General features: G+C 43.5%; 1 protein-coding gene across 48 annotated transcripts in view; it reads right to left on the reverse strand.

The window, feature by feature from the left end:
- Positions 1-291: 291 nt before the first annotated feature.
- CLASP2 (cytoplasmic linker associated protein 2) overlaps positions 292-19,207 on the reverse strand; it is a 1,795,600-nt gene continuing 1,776,684 nt past the window's right edge. For 47 of the 48 annotated variants that reach the window (XM_086964693.1, XM_086964694.1, XM_086964709.1 and 44 more), the window contains one exon: positions 292-2,312. In XM_086964693.1, the coding sequence (XP_086820819.1) occupies positions 2,226-2,312 (87 nt within the window). In that variant the 3' untranslated portion in view covers positions 292-2,225. The remainder of the gene's footprint in view (positions 2,313-19,207) is intronic. The other variant, XM_086964743.1, reaches the window with a different exon arrangement.

A 19,207-nucleotide genomic window follows, 5' to 3' on the forward strand; every position in this document is an offset into this window, starting at 1 on the left:
CTATTTAGTCCCCATTTTGACAAGAGAAAATAAATGCAATCACTTCGACACACTGACCTCTTTATGACAGCTATACTTGAAAAAATAAAAATCCTGTACAAAGCAGTTGGGAGAATGTATTTTTGCACAGGTGTTGACTGCTTACAATTAGCCTTTAGACATCATTTGTCCACATGCATTAAGGGTAAATTCAAAGATGTTTTTACTGAAAGGATTAGAAACGACTATTCTCAATAACAAATAAAAGTGGTGAAATGAACACAGGAGTTAAATGAATTTACATATGTCAAGTAACGTTATGTACATTTTTATTGCCAATATATGCACAATGGTAAGCGAGAACTATAAATACAAAACATAATTAAACAATGGCAACAGTTTGAAAATTACAATGATGAAAACAGACATGGGAAACATTACTTTCTGATGCAGCTGCTAAAAACAAATTAAAAAGCCCATGACAAATGACATACTTTAGTTGTTGCATACATTTGTACAAAATTTTCACTAAAGTCAGATCACATTCGTTACAGCAAAGTGCTTCCCTGACTCACAATCTCACTTTCTCAACTAGACTCCACTTCACACAGATGTGAAATGACCACGCTATGCAATGTTAAATAACTATAACCACATTGCCTCAAATGAACCAAACAAAAATCTGCAATTATATGTTAGCATATTGTGTATTTTTTACTCATTTACAATTTTTGGATATGTGCTAAGTACATGAACTTTGAATGAACAAGAATGAAATTTGACATTTCTACATATCTTTGACAGTGATCACTCAGTACCGAGGTGCTAGAGAGAATTTCAGCTTTGGCACTGCCTGAATCTCTCTAGCAACACAACTTCTCTCAACAGGTGCTTGTGCCTGTAAAGTCTACTATTTCCCTCTACAACTCTCACACTCTATCTGCCTCAAATCAACTAAGATTCTATCACCATTCAGTGACAATATTCCGCTTGAGTGCTTATTAGTTGCATGTTCTCCCATAAATACAAAATTGCATTATTCACAAGAAACAAATTAAAAATATATTTATATATGTATATGCAAAGGAAAACACTTTATTCTACCGTATTTCGATGCCAATGTACGAGAAGCTATGCCAGCAATTTGGTGCAGCATTCTCAAACTTGTCAACACACACAGGACATACGAAAAAATGCACTGTAGCAGATCTCTGGTACCTGAAAACCTCATGTCGGACAACCCACCTATAGCGTTTACTACGGAATATTTCCTACAGATCACAGTCGAGGGCTTGCATTTCTCCACCTCCTGTGGATTCCGTCAACCTGTTTTCAAACTACTTAGTTTCTGTAAGGAGCATTGAATCTCTTGAAGAAATACGTACTGAGCATGCTTATGCACTGGAGTTCTCTCTTAGGCATCCTGCTTGAAGAAGGGGTGGTGACAAATGTTGTTCTCATCCATTAGGAAATCCCTTCCTGATGCCAGACAAGCAACCTGCCCAGCAAACGCTTACTGCTATCCACACCGGGTCGCACCAAGAGCACAGATCCGCTTTTGTTTAACATGGAGAAGATGGCGCTGGAACCCTTTGCAAAGTAGTGCAGTGTGGGGGATAAACAGACAGGCTAGTGCACAATATCAGATGAACAGAACTGGACCAATCCAGCTTCACCTCGCTGGTCCGACTCCCCAACTACGGCGTATCCCATACAAAGTATAATAAGATGATGTACCTACAACACAGTGAATGGTCCACAGGCAGCACAGACTAGTTCTGCCTGGTTTCACATCACGTTTCATTCCAGGTAGGGGCAGGAGGCTTAGTAGATAAAAACAATGCAAATAAAACAGCAGCAATAGGGGGATAATCTTCAGCTGCACAAAAGCAAAAAAAATATTGTTTTGGTTAGATCTTTATTTTTTCGCATTCCCCTTGATTTTCTTTTAAAAAATAACACTGGAGCTTGTTAATGGGAAAATGCAAAAGATCGTAGAATTTTATAAATATATTTATATATATATTTATTTTGATCAGTGGATATTAATACTGTTTGTTCTTCATTTGAACATCTCTACTGCAACAGTCACATGCAGGCTGTGTAGCCCTCTGTTAATTTAAAAAGAAGTAAAAAATGAAACAAAAAATGTAAAAATATTGTCTGGAAAGATGTTGTAAGTTTGCTCTCTTTGATGGAGGGCCGGCCCTTTTTTGAAAGAAGAGAGGTAACGGTGTCCAGAATCACTAGCTCTGTCCCGAATGATCTGATGCAGGGTCAACTGCTCCGGAACCCGTTTGTGCCCTTTTGATGTAAAGATTTAATAATTTCATCTGTAAAATCAAACAAGAAAACAGTATTAACAGTCTACCGTGCCTCATATCGAAGTTTTCCTAGTCTATCTTCTTTCCAACCTCACAATCACTGGCCTTCCATCTTTCCTGTCTTCCATCGTTCTTTTATAAAAACCCATTTAACATTTCTTTTGCAGAGCCATGAACAATGTCGGTCTTCCACAACTCCTCATCTACCGCCATGCATTCGCAGGTTTTATTCACCCCGCCTTGTTACTGCAGCAGGCACGCTCTTGCTTGCACACAAGAACACATCTCTGTGTTAAAGCATGTAAACACAATACTAAAAACTGCCATATTAAATTCCTTACTAGCTAACTTGAGTTAACAACGTTGTAAATCACTAAAAATCGCCTTTTTATTTCTGGAAGTGACTGGAAATATTATGTCTTAATGGTGCATGAGATCGAGAGAAAGGACGTAAGACGTATGACGGTCACTTCAACTCCCGGAGAGCGCCACAATGTGAACTCAGAGGACAGCTTAACTCAGTGAACAAGAAACCAAGCCTCTCATAAGAACCTGCTCACTGATGCTTGTGAAGCTTTCAATTGTACCTATCCGGGTATACTGCTGCCTGGTGATTAAAAGTAATTGCTGCTGCAACAATGGGTGTTATCAACCAGTCGTTTTTGCTGATCTGTCCCCAACGTACCTCCCCATTGTAGGAGTCATTGCTAGAACACATCGGTATTTGTCGTGCCACTACAGCATGTGCATTTTACTCTTCCACCCGCACACGATTGATGTATCCTAGACACACTGTCACCCAGAGCTCCTTTCAAAATTCAAAATCACTGTACATAAGCAAAAACCCATGTGCAATAAACTCCTTCCCAGGTTTCGTGGCATTTCTTAACAATCAGACGTACAAACATGCACATATCTAAATATCCCCTCAGATTCCACTTACAGGTTGTGTATAGACTGCTAACCCTCACCAACTTCAGATGGTCCCAACTGATGGTGGTGGACCAATTTCAGGATTTTTTGAAGAAGGTGAATTGCCACAGAGACAATCTTATTTATGCCTCAATGCACACACAGGAGAGCACACTGTCCACTGTGCTGTAGAACTTAAATGGTGCAGCACATGAAGGTCTATCATTCTGATACTTCTATTGAGGGTATTTAGTTCTATTGAAGATCCCTCTTGGAGTGCTTGAACTAAGTTGTGCGAGTGAATGAGACTGATCTGTGCCTGTTCGGTTTCTCCCAGACAAAAATGGAACAGAAAAGAAGGCAGCAGAGGTTTTCAAATGCTCTCAGTGGTGAGCGTGGTGCTCCTGGGCACTCAACTATTGTCTTTGATATTAAATATTTTCACTGTTCCTGTATTAAGCTTACTATGAGGTGGAGGACGCATTAGCATTCTAATGCAACTCACATGCTTCATTGTTGCATTAGACAAGGTTGTCTATAACCGAAGTGTGCTACTGGGCTCAAATTCAATGAGTCTAAAACCAAAGGTATTTTATTAGGCCCTCAATTCATCTGAATACTACTACAATGATCTCCAAACTACGTACAGGTGCTGGCCATGAGATCATATTGAACAACAAGGAAAGTATATGGGACATTTTAATTGGTGGAAACTTAAGCATGTCCTCTGTCCTCCAAGATGGGCCTGTGATCCAGGAAGTTTAAACCACATTGAGACACTTCTATTTAAGCTGCAGCTTCATTACTATGTGGAGGCTTTAAAGAATAAGTTACTTACCTTCAGTTACGCTTTATCTAGTAGAGACAGGATCTAGCCGCAGATTTCTTATTTGAGAATTCTCCCCAGGTGCCAGACTGGACATGACATTTTTTTTTACAGAAGTACCTCTGAATGCCGGTGAAGGGCATTGAGCGACTCCGAAGCGTCGTCGTCCTCCAGATGTTAAGTCAATGGAGTCCATTTAAGCCCTCTACTGACACCAGTTTCATCTGTGACTATTTTTCGCAACAACAATGCGGAGCGGCTTATAGAAACTGCCAATGGAAATAGTGTGCTAAATAAGAGCCATCTTTGTGTCAAACAATTACGAAGTACTACAGAAAGGCATCAGAATGCCATGAAAGGGATCTTGTAGGTAACAGGACAAGCCGTTCACAGAGTGAGGAGGATGGGTGGGTCGTTAAGGAATCTGCAGCTAGATTCTGTCTCTACCAGATAAGGCACTGCAGAAAGTAAGTAACTTATTCATCTGATAGACACCTCTTGATGCAGATTCCTGATTTTAGAATTGAATATCCAAGCAACACCATCCCTAAAGGAGGGTCTGCTAACTGAACTCACGGAAAATCACTGAATAAGGTCTGTAATGAGATAAAGTGACCAGGCTGTCTCAAGAATATAGGTGATGCAAAGAAGATGCTCCACTAGAAGGACTGTGGGTAGCTGATAGGGAGTTGAAGTCTGCAAGACTGAGAGAAGCATGTGGAAAACAATACCTACAGCAGAGGGATAAGTAAGTGTTGGAGAAAACACTTAATGAAAACACGAATACTATGTAGCCCTACCAAAGGTATTCAACCCATGACTGGAAAAGGCTAAAGGACCAAGGACCACAGCCCATACTCACTGATTTAGAGCTCCAGGTCCTTGTCGTGGAAACTAGTATGTGAGCTAACTCTACACTTTGAAAAACAGAGAAAAGGGAATCTCAGAGCACATCCATGATGGAGAGAGAGATCCCATCAAAACTGAATAATAGCATTGCAAGAAGGAGAACAACGTTTGATAGAGACCACTCTCCTACAGAGAAGGTAACCCTTTGGGACTATTGAAAGTAGAAGTCCAGACATGAAAGGAAAAAGAAAAGCATAGGCACCGACCAAGTTAAGGTCAAATAAGAGCACCAGGAAAGGCATAGATACAAAATCAGATACTTACACCCTATGGATGAAGTTCAGCGCAACCATACTTGCAATAGATACCGGTATGTATGTGAACACGAACACACGAACACACACACACACACACGCACACACACACACACACACACACACACACACGCACACACACGCACACACACGAACACCACCTTCACGAGAAAGAAAGCAGGGGATGATCAAGGAAGCCATTTATTCACAAGAAATGACGGGCAAATGCATTTTCGCGTGGGTTTGCCTTCTTCAGCGCCCAAGTATTCAGGATGCTGTCCTTTGCTCTGATGAGCGTCCTGCCACCCATTTGAAAGTTTAAACAAGCACCACCCTCAACGATGTTAGCACACCTGTTGCCTGTCCTCCGATCTTCAATGGACTGCAAGACCCATAATACCCTGTAAGGATCCCAGGTAAGTTGCGCATAGGGGAAATTTTACCATGTGGTTTGCGCTCGATGCAGGACACTGAGCAAAGTGAGAGCCAATTTTCCTGCTTGTTTTTCATGGGCCTGTAGCCTCCTCGGGTCCCCAACTGCTCCAGCCTCACTGTAATGGAATCCAATCAGCGGGGGCAGAAAGACAGTGCTTGCCGCCCTGTATGAGGTGGAATTCCTCACAACCGCCCGCTTCTCCCCCAACAACGAGGCGGGCCCAGGCTATCCGATAACTCGGAAAACAAGATCTGTCAAAAGGCAGGGTGCCAGTGAAGTCCGGGCCGCTTTGTAGAGCAGGGGCCTCTGTAGCACGTCTCTGGCTGACTTGAAATTATCCAAGAACACCTCCTTCACGAGAAAGAAAGCAGAGGCCACAGCAGGGGATGATCAAGGAAGCCATTTATTCACAAGAAATGACAGGCGAATGCATTTCGGCGTGGGTTTGCCTTCTTCAGCGCCCAAGTATTCAGGATGCTGTATTTTGCTCTCATGAGCGTACATATATATTCAGCAAACGTGTACTCCAACAACTTCCAAGAAATGGCGAAGAAGGAGACGGACCACAGGAATCTGGCAAGATGGTTTATTTAGACCAGTATTTCAGCGTATGACGCGTTTCGGGCTCGAGAGCCCTTGTTCACATACGGGTCACAGCCAAAATTATTGTTTATAAATGCTTAAAGTGTACACCCGCCTCCATCACGTTTTTGGTCACATGACCATAAAAAGTGAAGACATACTTTCATTCTGTTTGCTGAGCACCACATCGTTTTCATCAATAAATAACAGAGATAAATCTTAATTTCTTAAATGCTCACAAAAGCAATTATAGAATGTTAAAATACATTTGATTGTTAATATACACTTAGCAGCATATTACCATAATGGTACAGGCTCTTGTAATATTTCTGTCTGTATAAATACTCTGGTAAATAAGAGTTTCTAAAATATATACTATCAAGATTATATTTCTTTCTCTTTCTTTAATCTAGACATTGTAGATGGGGTCTGAATTGCCCTATTATAGTAACTGGATAAATCCTATAAAGGAACCGCTAAAAAGTGAATAAACTGAGCTGATATTTAAAAGACAATTACATGATTTACATTTTTACAGAATGCTGTAGTACGGAGGACCCACTATAGTGCAAACATTGAAACAAAGCAGCAATCAAATTACTGTGCAAAAATCGCAAATGTCATTTGAATTAAAGTGCTATCCGTATGATTAAATAAATGTATATATATTACTAACAATAAAAAAAATTTCTGGGTAGTATTTTTAAAATCATATAAATAACATTCCTAAAATACATCATGTTGGATAAATAGTGCAAAGAGGTGATAAAATGACTTGTCTTCATAAAAAAGGCATTAGAGAGTTATTCGAATACTCTCTTAAGGCATTAAAACCCATATGATATTATGCTTAATAATAGGTAACCTACTTATTAAGACAGAAGAGTAAACAAAACTGTGTGTGTTTCATAAAAGATACACATGCTGGCTGGTTGTAAATTCATACAATGGATGTGTACATTTTAATACAACGGGTAAACAGAGGCATTAAAGAAAATTATACTTATACTCTGTATTATTCAACCCATTTGGCCATTTGCTGTCAAATTCCAAAATCATTCTGGTTTCAAGTTGTCTCAACTGATGTTCACAATTTCCCCCTCGTCTGGATTTCGGAACTGACCCCACCACAACATATTTTAAGTATGTTACATCATTATTGTGGGTTATCTTAAAATGACGTGCTACAGGGTAGGCAGGGTCGCTGTGCAAAATTGCACGAAGATGCTGCAAAATCCTAACATGCACCTGCAGCTTTGTGCTACCAATGTAGTTTAGGCCACAGGTGCATGTCAGGGCGTATACGGCAAACTCCGTTTTACAACTGGTACTTTCTGAAATAGCTGTATCTCTGGTGCTAAATGGAGTTCGATAGTGGGTTGCATTCGTTCCGAATTTGCACGCTCTACAAGTAGAGCATTTGCAGAATCCTTGCGCTGGTTGAAGCCACATGCTATTTTGTCTAGTTTCAGGGCTACTTTTATCTAAGACATCTCCCATGCTTTTGGCTCGTCTAAAAGTGATCATGGGAGTAATGGGCAGTCTTGTACTTAGCACTACATCAGTCAGTACTATGGGCCAATTTTTCTTAACTATAGCCCTGATTTTCCTTTCCTCACTGATGTATGTAGTGATTAACCTGGGACCCTTGTTGTTAATGGTTTCCTCCCTAGTAGCCTCCTTAACTCCTGCACCAAGATCAGCAATCATATTTGTTTAGAATAGGCTCTCCCTGGGGCGTACACTGGCCTTGGTGATTGCTTCTTTAAGTATGGTGTCGGTGTACCCACGCGTCTTTATTCTATTGATCATTTCCCTTAGAGATAAATCAAAATCCGAAGTCAGACTACATATTCTTTGTAATCTCAGTATTTCACCATAGGGAATGCTTGCTATTAAGTGTTTAGGATGCAGGCTGGTGGCATGAAGTGTTGCATTCCCGGCGGTGGGTTTTCTGAACAGGGTTGTTTCAATCCTTTCATTTTTAATATAGACCTTCACATTTAGAAATTCAATACTAGATGTGTTGATATGTCATGTGAAGTAGAGATTGAGGGAGTTAATAGCCTCAACAAAAGTTAAGTCTTCTGCCTCATCTCCTTGCCACAAGATAAAAATGTCATCTATTAATCTAAGATAGCATACTATCTTTTCATTGACCCATACCCTGTGTTCTATTTTTTTCAGAACCTGTTCCTCCCAGCAGCCCACGTGCAAGCAAGTAGCTGTGGGAGAAACAGGTTCCCATTGCCACTCCTCTGAGTTGTCTGTACAAGTGTTTCTCGAAAAGAAAGAAATTGTTATTCAAGCACCATTCAATGAGATTTACGATAACCTTATTATGCTCCTGGTATTCGTACAATCTTTTAGCCAAAAAATGCTTAACTGCAGCCAATCCTTTATCGTGGTCTATGCTCGTGTAAAGAGACTCCACGTCTAAAGTAATTAACAGCATATCATCATTCCAACGTAGATCTTTAGTTTTTTCCAAAAAGTCACCAGTGTCCTTCATATAGCTGGGCAGATCTTTACTATATCCTGCAAAAAGAAATCAATATATTGGCCCACTTGTTCACCAGCACTTTTAATAGCTGACATAATTAGTCTTCCGGGTATACGTGTTGTGCCTTTGTGAATTTTAGGAATTAGGTATAAGACAGGGAGAACCGGAAATTTGTTGTTCATAAATTTGAATTCATCTGACAAAATTAGTCCTTCCCTGCGCTATTTCGATAGCTGTTTATAGAGAGTCGCTTTGGCATATTCCTTATGTGTAGATTTTACATAACAATTGCAGTCACTCAATTGTCTGTTGGCTTCCATTACATAGTCACTCTTCGGCCTGATGACCAGGTTTCCACCTTTGTCATGGGGTTAACATATTCTTGTACTGGATTTTGTATCTTTTCTTGCCTTTTGTTTGATGATACAATTTTTGATATCATTAATGACACAATCGTGGAATGTATCTACTGTGTTCTTAGGCATCAGTGGAATAAAGTTAGACTTGACTTTGAATGGGCTGATCCTAGCGCCTTTTTGCGACATGTTGATTTTATGCGGCCTCATTTCTGTGGTTAGATCTGAGTCAGGACCTGAGGGTTGGGATCCTGTAGCCTCATTGAGATCATGCATAGTTAGAAGGGTGGATACATCTGAGGCTAATAAGTGATTTATCCATTACTGTTATTTTCTCTGCCATTGGGTTTTTTTTCTTTTTGTGACTTTTGTTTGCACTTTCTCCTCCTCTCTCGTCTCCGTTTGTTCCTTCTTTTCCTGTTGGCCTCTTTTGCAGTCTTGGCCTCAATGTTTGCAGTCTCTCTTTGACTAAAAAACTCTAATTCTTGTTCCAGGTTTAGTTTGGTTGGTACTTGCTATTTGGTGGAGTCTGATTCAAAGCTGGATTCGCTGGTTAAAGAAATTGTTTCAACACTTGAAAACTCATCACTGGTATTTTGATTGTATTGGAAGTTAGTGTTAACTGAGGTATTGTTCTTTTGCCTTTGTTGCTGTATTCTTGTCTTTTAGCAGTGTTGTACTTCCGGGCAAAAGTAAAGATTTGACCATTGCTATAGTCTGCCTGCTCCGTCGCAAATTTGTGCGCCTTTCTGATTTTAATTTTATCCTCATGTTTACGTAGTCGCTCATTAATTGCATCTTTAATTTTTTTGATAGCATCAGATTCTTCCTCCTTATTGATTACCACATTTAACCTGTTGATTTCCTCTAAAATTCCCACACGATCACTAGCTGCATATTTTATTAGAATGTGGACTAGGTTAATCGAATCCGCAAGGTTGCTCTCCCCTTTTAGCATGGAGGGGTTGGGCTTGTCGAAACTGGGAGCAAGTAAAATTTGCAGCCCGCGAGGGACTCTCCCCACTTCCGCATATTTAGTTAAAGACCGATGTTCCCATCACTTGGTGATTTCCAGCCTTTTGTTTTTCTCCAAGTCTTTAATTTGGTTCAACAGTATCGATGGCAAAGAAACTCATTTTGCGCCAGTCCCCACCTTGGAATGGGAGATCGCAAAAAGAGACTCCAACAATTAGAGTCCAAATATATCATCCGCATGAGGACCCAATACCCGAGAGGGATCAATCTGGATGAGGAACTTTATGTCCATTTATGAACATGAATAGACTGAGAAGAACTAATTACATAAAATGACATTGCCCATCAAATCTGGTAACGTAACATAGGAACCATACTGCTTCTAGGTGATGTATACAACATATCGGTGTGTTTAAACAGGATTATGTAAATTGTTAGCTCAAAATTCTTGGGTACTATACCCTTGACCCTTAGAAATTCAAAAATCAAAATACAAATGTGATGCATAATATATACTGTATAATTATTATGTATATGTTTTTCTGTGTCGTAGGCTGTTTCGAGAGCTTGGCCGCATCGGAATCAGGCCTTGTCTGTTTCAGTACTGAAGACGATGGCTTCGGAGTGGAAGCTGGTATCGTCGGCTTCGAGGCGTCGGACGCTGGCTTCGTACCCTTGTCTTTAGAAGTCGAGGGTTTTTGAGTTGAGACTTCTTTCTGTTTCGGTGCCGAAGGAGCTTGTGGGATCAGCACGCGCAGCTTGCTCGATACCGAGCTACCGGAAGGCTTAGTTATTTTCTTCGGAGCCGGGCTCGATGGCGGGGCTGTCGAAGTGGTTTTTCGGTCGCGACTGGGCCCCGGAGGCGGAGTGTTGACCTTTGCCTTCGATCTGGGTGCTGCGTGTGGTGCAGGGGCAGTAGTACTCACGCGCTGACCCAATGGTATGGAGTCATCTGAGTCGTCTGCCTCTGATACGATCTGGAGATCATCCGAATCTTCTTCGGGAACGAGCGGAACCTCCTCGTCGAAGATATCCACAGGTTCCGGAGCTGATCTCTGCTTGTCGTGTCGACGGGCCCTCCGATCTCGGATGGTTTTCTTGGATCGAAAGGACGCGCAGGCTGTACAGCTGGATTTGTCGTGTTCTGACGATAAGGACAGGTTGCAGATCTCGTGGTGGTCACTGTGTGGAAACTTTGCTCCACACCCGGGGCATCTCTTGAATGGCGTCCTTTCCATGAGGTGTAGGCCTCATGGCGTGGATAGGCCCAACGGCCCGCGTCGCCGACTGGAATCAAGCTGATGGAGTCGAAACGATGTTAGTCGATATAAAAAGTAGTTTGGTAAGTTTTTAGGACTTTTTTGCGCTTCGAAGTGCTTGAAAAGTCTATTTCTAGCCAGAGCTGAAAACTTTCATCCGAACCCAGTGGCGGAAAAAAACAATCTAAGGATGGAGCCGATGCCCATGCGCACTATCGTCCAAAGGAGGAGTCACCTATCTCGTAACTACAAAGACTTCTTCCAAGACGACATCAACATGCAATCATCCGAGCCCAACACCAGGTGGCGATCTAATGCTAAGTGTACAATCTGCAGCTCATATGCCTCGGACATAAAGATTTTCTGCAACAAGACTGAGCGTGGACGTCTAACTTTTGAATACAAGTCTGGATGGCACCTTTTGATATACAAATATGTATATATGTATATATATATATATATATATATATATATATATATATATATATATATATATATATATATATATATATATATATATATATATATATATATATATATATATATATATTCAATAAAATAACATAGGTTTCAGGGACGTTATAGTCAGTTGGACATTTCAATCTTACAGAACCAGAGAAATGTTGTATAACTTGTGCCTCTGCAATGTACTGCTGATGAAGTCACATATTACATCACTCATGACAAGGTCAGTGACGTCACTAATGACACCACGGATGACATCTCAAATGACATCACTGATGACATCATCCAATGACTGAGTGTTTCTAAAGAGTTAAAAAATATTTAATACATATATATATGCCAAGGTATATTGAAGAATGAATGGGTATATGAGTGTCTGAATGAATGATTTAATAGGTGCATGACTGACTGTATAAGTGAGTGATTAAACATGTCTTACTAATACATGGGTGACTGACTAATCTGTATGAGTTTCTGTATCAGTCTGTCAGTTGGTGTGTAAGTGGCTGCTTGGGTTGGTCATTAGCTATACGAGTATCTATATTGCTTTTTGATTTATCGGAGTACATAAATGGGCATCTCAGTCTGTGTGGGTGGGTGGTGTGTGTGTGACTCCCTGTATGGATGTGTGAGTGGGTGATTCAATGGATGTATGGGTTCAAGAGTGTATCTGTGAGGGTGGGTGAGTGAATGGATGTCTCAGTGGTACACATGTGAGTAACTACATATGTGAAAGGTAGTATATGTGAGTGTTAAGAGTATATAAATGAATATATGTGAGTGTGTGTGATTGTGAGAGTAGCTGTATGGATGAGTTTGTGCTTGTGTCAGTGATTGCAGAAGAGAGCAAGTATGTGTCAGTATCTATATGAATAAGTGAGGTGGTGTGTGTATAACTGTGTACGGGAGTAAATGGGAGTGTGATTGATTCTTTGCATTACTAGCTGTGTGAATAACTCAATGGGGGAGTGGTGGTGTGTTAGTGTCTGTATGGGTGTCTGAGTATACATGATAGTAGCTGTATTGATGTGTGACTGCATTTATGAATGACAGTATGGATGAGGGTGTAAATGTGTGTATAGACCTATGAATCAGTGAGTGGGTACGTAGTAACTGGTATTGGTGTGTCTATGCTTTCGAGAATGGCAGTCTGTATTTTAGAGTGGGTGTACTAAATGTTATTTTAGGCTGTGAGGAGGTGCATCAGATTTTCAAGTGGATGATGTCATCATTGATGTCATTTGAGATGTCATAAGTGATTTCACTGATCATGTCATGAGTGATGTAATATGTGACTTCATCAGCAGTGCATTGCGGGCGCGTGTTATAGTTAGGACAACAAACTAGAACGGTCAAATTTCTCTGGTTTTGTACAAGTGAAATGTCCAACTAACGACAACGTCCCTGAAACCAACGTTTTTTTCAGAGAATTTCTAAGGTTTTTTTAAATGCTAATTTCTAACTAAAACGTCCCTGAATCCTATGGTTTTTTCAGTGAATATATATATATATATATATATATTTATGTACACACACACATATCCACAAGTTCATGAGAATACACAAAAAGTATTATCCTCCTAGTCAGGGAAGCAAACTATGGCGTTCCGCGGTAAGCAGGGACAATGAAAATTGTAGGAAAAGGAAAATCCATAGAATAGTAGTATCCATTGAAAGATAGATACAAATACAAACATACATTGGTAACAGACTAAAGCTGCAACAGCAATGGAGCGAAAATTATAGATACACCAATATTAGCACCAAGCTGGATAACCAGCAACATTATACCGTATAGGATGATGAGAGATGGAGTGGATAACGGACCTTTAAGGGATAGAATCCTTATCACATCCTATGAGGAGGAAGAAGAACCTTCAGGAAAAGTATGCTACAGGAGATCCCAGCCTCCTTGGAAACCAATCCTCAAAGAGATGGAACCATAATGTCGAAGGGACACATGTTACTGAAAGAAAAACTAAAGATGAAAATTAGCCACCACATCGAAAAAAGGAGGGAGATGGTGACATCTGAAGAACAACTAAACACACTCATTCCGTCCATCATCTTGTGTGTTTTGCTGTTCACCCTATGTGGGAAGGGTATGCCCAGACGTGGGTCCCTTGCTCACTACGCCACTGGAGTCAAGCTATCCTGGCTGATGAAGGCTGATAGCCAGAAACCGGTCCTAGGATGCTTGATTCCGGTCCAGGGAAGACATGGCTTGGCAGTTCGGGCTGGACTGTTCCCATGAGGCACAGGGTCAAGAATGATTTGCATATGGCTATGTCTGAACTGGGGTGGCTTGGTGAGGAAAATAACGATGGATTAAACCCAGATCTGTGACTGGGGGTGAATGTTTTGGCATTGTGCAACATTCCGTCCATCATCTTGTGTGTTTATCTGAAGAACAACTAACATGGTAAGCAAATGATGTGGCTGTGATATGAATTGGCAAATAAATAATGCCTATAGGAAACAAGCATTGGTAATGCATCGGTTTCGCCTATTTAATAAATGAAGACGTGTTTCCATCAATCTTTGTCCAGGAGAAGAAAAGAGCTCCCTGACAGTTAACACAGGAGTGGAGAGAAGGTGGTCCAGCAGCCAGAGCTGCTGACTCGAGCGCTGGGGATCCCGGTTTGAATCTCGGCAGCCCGCGTAACATCCTGTGATTCTATGCAAATTGCTTAATCTCTCCTGGTGATAAACTGTTACATAAATGAGCTGCAAGAGTTAAAGACAAAACTTTATTAAAATATAGTTCTGCCAAAGTGGATGCTAACAGTATTTTGGCAGCGGAAAACTGATAAGAGAAGCAGGCGAGGAACAAGCATTGGTAAATGCAGGAAAATATGCTACAGCCAATAGAAATGGAGGAAAGGTAAGTGGCACGCACTGAAAGCAATGAGAAGCCAGGAAAGAGAGGAGGGGGGATAGAAGTCTCCTTTTAAGTTCATATTAAAAACAATAGATTTCTCAGGCACAGCCAAAAGCGCTGTGCAGGTGAAACCTAAAAAGGGTACAAGGGATTCCAGAATACAAGTAATAACATCCTCTCCTGAGATGAAGCAGAGAAAAGGCAGCAAGGTCAGTGGCACAGGACCAAGGTAAGTAACCTTGCGGCAGTGGTGGGATCTGAACCACTGCATCAGAGTGGCCTTTGATACCAAATACCCGATTGGGCTATAGCCTCACAAGGAATCAAAAGAACAGTGTCAGAGAGCCTTCTTGCCAATGCATATTGAGAGTAGAACAATAAGAAGTGCCTACACACTAATAAAGGACCTAAGTGGGAACACCGTCTTAGGCCAGAGCTGAAAATCTACCCAGGCCAAGGATCATGCCACTCGTTCCAAAGCTTCCGCTAAAGACGCCATATAAAGGGAAGGACATCACAGTATCTACTTAGACGCCGCCCTCGCGCATGGACGTCAGTTCTTTACATGACATTCCACTGCAGTATCGCAGAGCCATGCAACACTGACCACTGGTGCATACAACAAGGGCCCTGGAAAGGAAACCTTAACCCTAGAAGTCAGTTCGCAGAAAGGGGAGGATGGGAAGGGAAGTGAGGAATCTATAATAAATCTATGTCTCTTACAGATATATCGTTACTGAAGGGAATTAACTAGTTCATCTGAAAGAGACAATTAGTTATGGATTCCTCACCTTAGAAGAGATACCCCAGCAATACCAACCCCGGAGGGGGGTCTGCAAACTAAGTTCACACCAGAAAGTCCTGGAGAAATGAACGGTCAAAGAGGCATCTCTTGGGACTTGGCTGTCCAGGCAGTAGTTTGGTAAACGGGTGCAGTGAAGCCCACGTAGCTGCCTGGCAGTGGTCATGAAGGGGAGCTCCACGTCCCAAAGCAGTAGTGGCTGCCGACGCCCTGGTGGAATTTGCGCCTAGTCCCACTGGAGGTTCCTATTTCGCTAAGGAATTGAACATTTTGATGCAAAGAACGGCACATCGGGATGTGGTCCGTTGTTGGCACAGGCCAACCTTTATTGGCGTCCACTTAGCCAACAAAGAGCTGATCCACCCGGAATTGTTTTGAGCGATCCAGATGGAATGAAAGCGCATGTTTTGGATCCAGACAGTGGAGTCTCCCCTGCTATTTAGAAGGATGCGGGGGCTGAAAAAAGGTAGGCAAAGCGATGGTCTGTCCTATGTGGAAAGAGATGACCCCTTTGGGAAGGAAAGAAGGCCAAGTGCGAAGGACAACTTTGTCTGGATGAAGAACCAGGAAAGGAGGCTTAGAAGAAAGGGCTTAAAGCTCACTCACCTTGCGAGCAGAGGTGATGGCAACCAGAAAGGCAGTCTTAAGAGTCAGAAGCCTAAGAGGACAGTTTTTTAAAGGCTTAAAGGGAGCCCACATAAGATAGGTGAGAACCAGGTTCAAGTCCCACTGGGGATCACGAGTGATGCCCTTAAAGAAGTGATTTACAATAGGAGAAGGCTGGTCAGGCAGCTGAAGGAAGTCCGAAACAACTGAGAGATAGCCTTTTAGAGTGCCCAGAGCAGAGACTTGCTGGGCCAAAGAAAGAATGAAGAGGAGAAACTCTGAAAGGGGTGCAGAAAGGGGATCCACAGCCTTTACTACGCACCATGCCACAAATTTGTTCCATCTACAGGCGTATACGTTTTGGTTAAGGGATGCCTGGCTGCCAAGATTACATCAGAGACTTCTGGAGGCAGGTCAGACTACGTCAACTGCTGCTGCTCAATCTCCACACAAGGAGGTGGAGGCTGGACAGATTCGGGTGGAGGTTCCACCCCCTGCTGCTGCGACAGAAGATCCTCCCTTAGAGGCAGTCGGATCGGAGGATCGATGGCCATGTTGAGCAGCTCGGGATACCAGACTCTTCGTGCCCAATCCGGATCCACAAGAATAACTTGGGCCCTGGCGCGCCTGATCTTCTTCAGCACTCAGAGCAGAAGTGATATAGGCGGAATATAGAAGACCGCAACTCCCCTCGTGACGAAAAGCATTGCCTAGCGAGTGCTGCCTTGGAAATTCCAACGCGCAGAACTACTGACATTGCCCATTCTCTTCGGTGGCGAATAAATCTAACCAAGACTCTCCCCACTGCTGAAAGAGACCTTGCACCACCTCCGAGAGAAGATGCCATTCGCGATCCATCATGCACCTGCAGCGGAGTTCGTCCGCCCTTGCGTTCTATGAACCTGCCAGGTGTTGAACCACCATGGACATGCCCTGATATTCCAGCCACGTACAAATGCGAAGAGCCTCTTGACATAGGGTCCACAACCCCACCCTGCCCTGTTTGTTGCAGTACCACATGGCGGTGGTGTTGTCCTTGAACATCTGCACTACTCTTCCCCGGGCAGACGGAAGGAATGCCTTTAGTGCAAGACTAATCGCGCAAAGCTCCAGAAGGTTGATGTGGAATCCAGACTCCGACGGAGACCTCTGATCTCCCCTCTCCCATGTGGCCGCCTCACCTCAGCAGTGATGCATCTGTCACCACTGTGAACTCTGGTTGGGGAAGGGAGAGGGATCTGCCATCGACGCAATCCTGGTTCGTTAGCCACCTCTGCAATTGGTGTGCAGTGCCCTCCGAGATCTGGATGCAATCAGAAAGATTCCCTTGATTCTGTGTCCACTGGAACTTCAGGTCCCACTGCAGAGTCTGCATATGCCACCTGACATAGTCCACAAACAGGATGCAGGAGGCCATGAGGCCCAGTAGCCTCAGGGTCATTCTGACCGAAACCCTGGATAGAGGCAGAAAGATCAGAATCAAAACCTGAATATCCCGGACCCGCTGCTTGGGAGGATAAGCCCGAAACTGCGCTATGATGAAGAGGAGCTTCTGAGAGGAAATCAGGTGTGACTTCTGCAAATTGATAGAGAACCCCAGCGACTGCAGCAGGTCGGCCATAGTCTGGAGGTAGGAGACGACAGCCTGGGGCTAACCAGCCTTCAACAGCCAGTCGTCGAGATAGGGGGAGACTGGAATCCCTGATCTGCGCAGATGAGCTGCGACCACCGCCATCATTTTCGTGAACACTGAGGGGCGCTGGTAAAGCCAAAGGGGAGCACGGTAAACTGAAAGTGCTCATGGCCTACCGTGAACCGAACGTAACGCCGGTGGGCCAGCAGGATAGAGATGTGAAAGTAAGCGTCCTGCAAGTCCAACGCTACCATCCAGTCTCCAGGGTCTAGGTCAGACAAGACCTGAGGGAGCATCAATATTTTGAACTTCTTCTGGAGGAAGCGGTTGACGTTCCTGAGATACAAGATAGGGCGCAGGCCTTTGTCCTTCTTGGGCACCAGAATGTAGTGGGAATAGCAACCACAACCTACTTATAGGGCAGAAATGCGCTCAATGGCTCACTTGGCTAAGAGTTCCGAAACTTCCTGAAGGAGAAGGGACAGATGATCCTCCGACATGCAATGATACTGGGGTGGCATAGATGGAGGGGTAGTCTTGAAGGGGAGGGAGTAGCCCCTTCGGACTATTAGCAAAACCCACCTGTCCAACGTGATGGTGTGCCAGTGGAGGAGGTGACGGCGAATCCTGCCGCCCACTGGCATTTGGTGGCCCTGAAAGGTCGGACTAGGAGGGTTTGGAGGCTGCTGCAGAGGGGGCTGTGGTGGACTGGCCCGCCCGCTGACCCTAGAATCACTGCGCTGGTTCCCATGTCCCCGGCCTCGCAGAAGCTGAACAGCTTGCGCAGGCCTGTGGCCGGGGTGGGACGTGGCGGGGCACCCCTTCTGTAGCCATGAAAGGGGCGAAATGCAGACTGCGCCGGGTGGTGGAGAGGCCCAAGGACCTGGCCGTAGCCCAAGAGTCCTTAAAGCACTCCAGAATGTTGTCTGCTTTGTCGCCGAAAAGGCGACCGCCATCAAAGGGCATGTCCAAAAGGGTGGATTGGATATCCCCGGAAAAACTGGTCGACTGCAACCAGGCATAGCGTCGAAGGGCTACTGACGTGGAAATCGCCTAGTACGTCAGTGGTATCCAGCCTACAGCAGATAGTAAACTTTGCCGTGTCTCTCCCCTCGACATCTGCACAGGAGAGCACGACCCGAACCTCCCCCGGGCAGAAGGGCAGCACCTGCGCTACTGTGTCCCACACAGAGTGGGTATAATGGCCCAATAGACATACTGTGTTTACCGACTGCAGCCCCAAGCCGGCGGAAGAAAACATTTTCTTCCCAAGGTAGTCCAGCTTTTTGGATTCCCTATCATGGGGTGCGTTAAGGAATGCGCATTTAAAAGTAGAGGCTTGGACCACCGAGCTTCAGGGGTGGGGTGTTGAGAGAAGAGAATGGGGTCGCCCGGGAACAGGCGATGACGTCGGGCAATCATCCTGTCGATAGGAGCCCCTGTGTTGGGCCTGGACCAGGTGCCCAAAAGGATGTCCGTGAGGGCTACATTAAACAGCAGCAGGG

The sequence above is a fragment of the Lissotriton vulgaris genome, chromosome 4_1, assembly GCF_964263255.1.
Source record: "Lissotriton vulgaris chromosome 4_1, aLisVul1.2, whole genome shotgun sequence".
In the NCBI taxonomy this organism is placed as follows: domain Eukaryota; kingdom Metazoa; phylum Chordata; class Amphibia; order Caudata; family Salamandridae; genus Lissotriton; species Lissotriton vulgaris.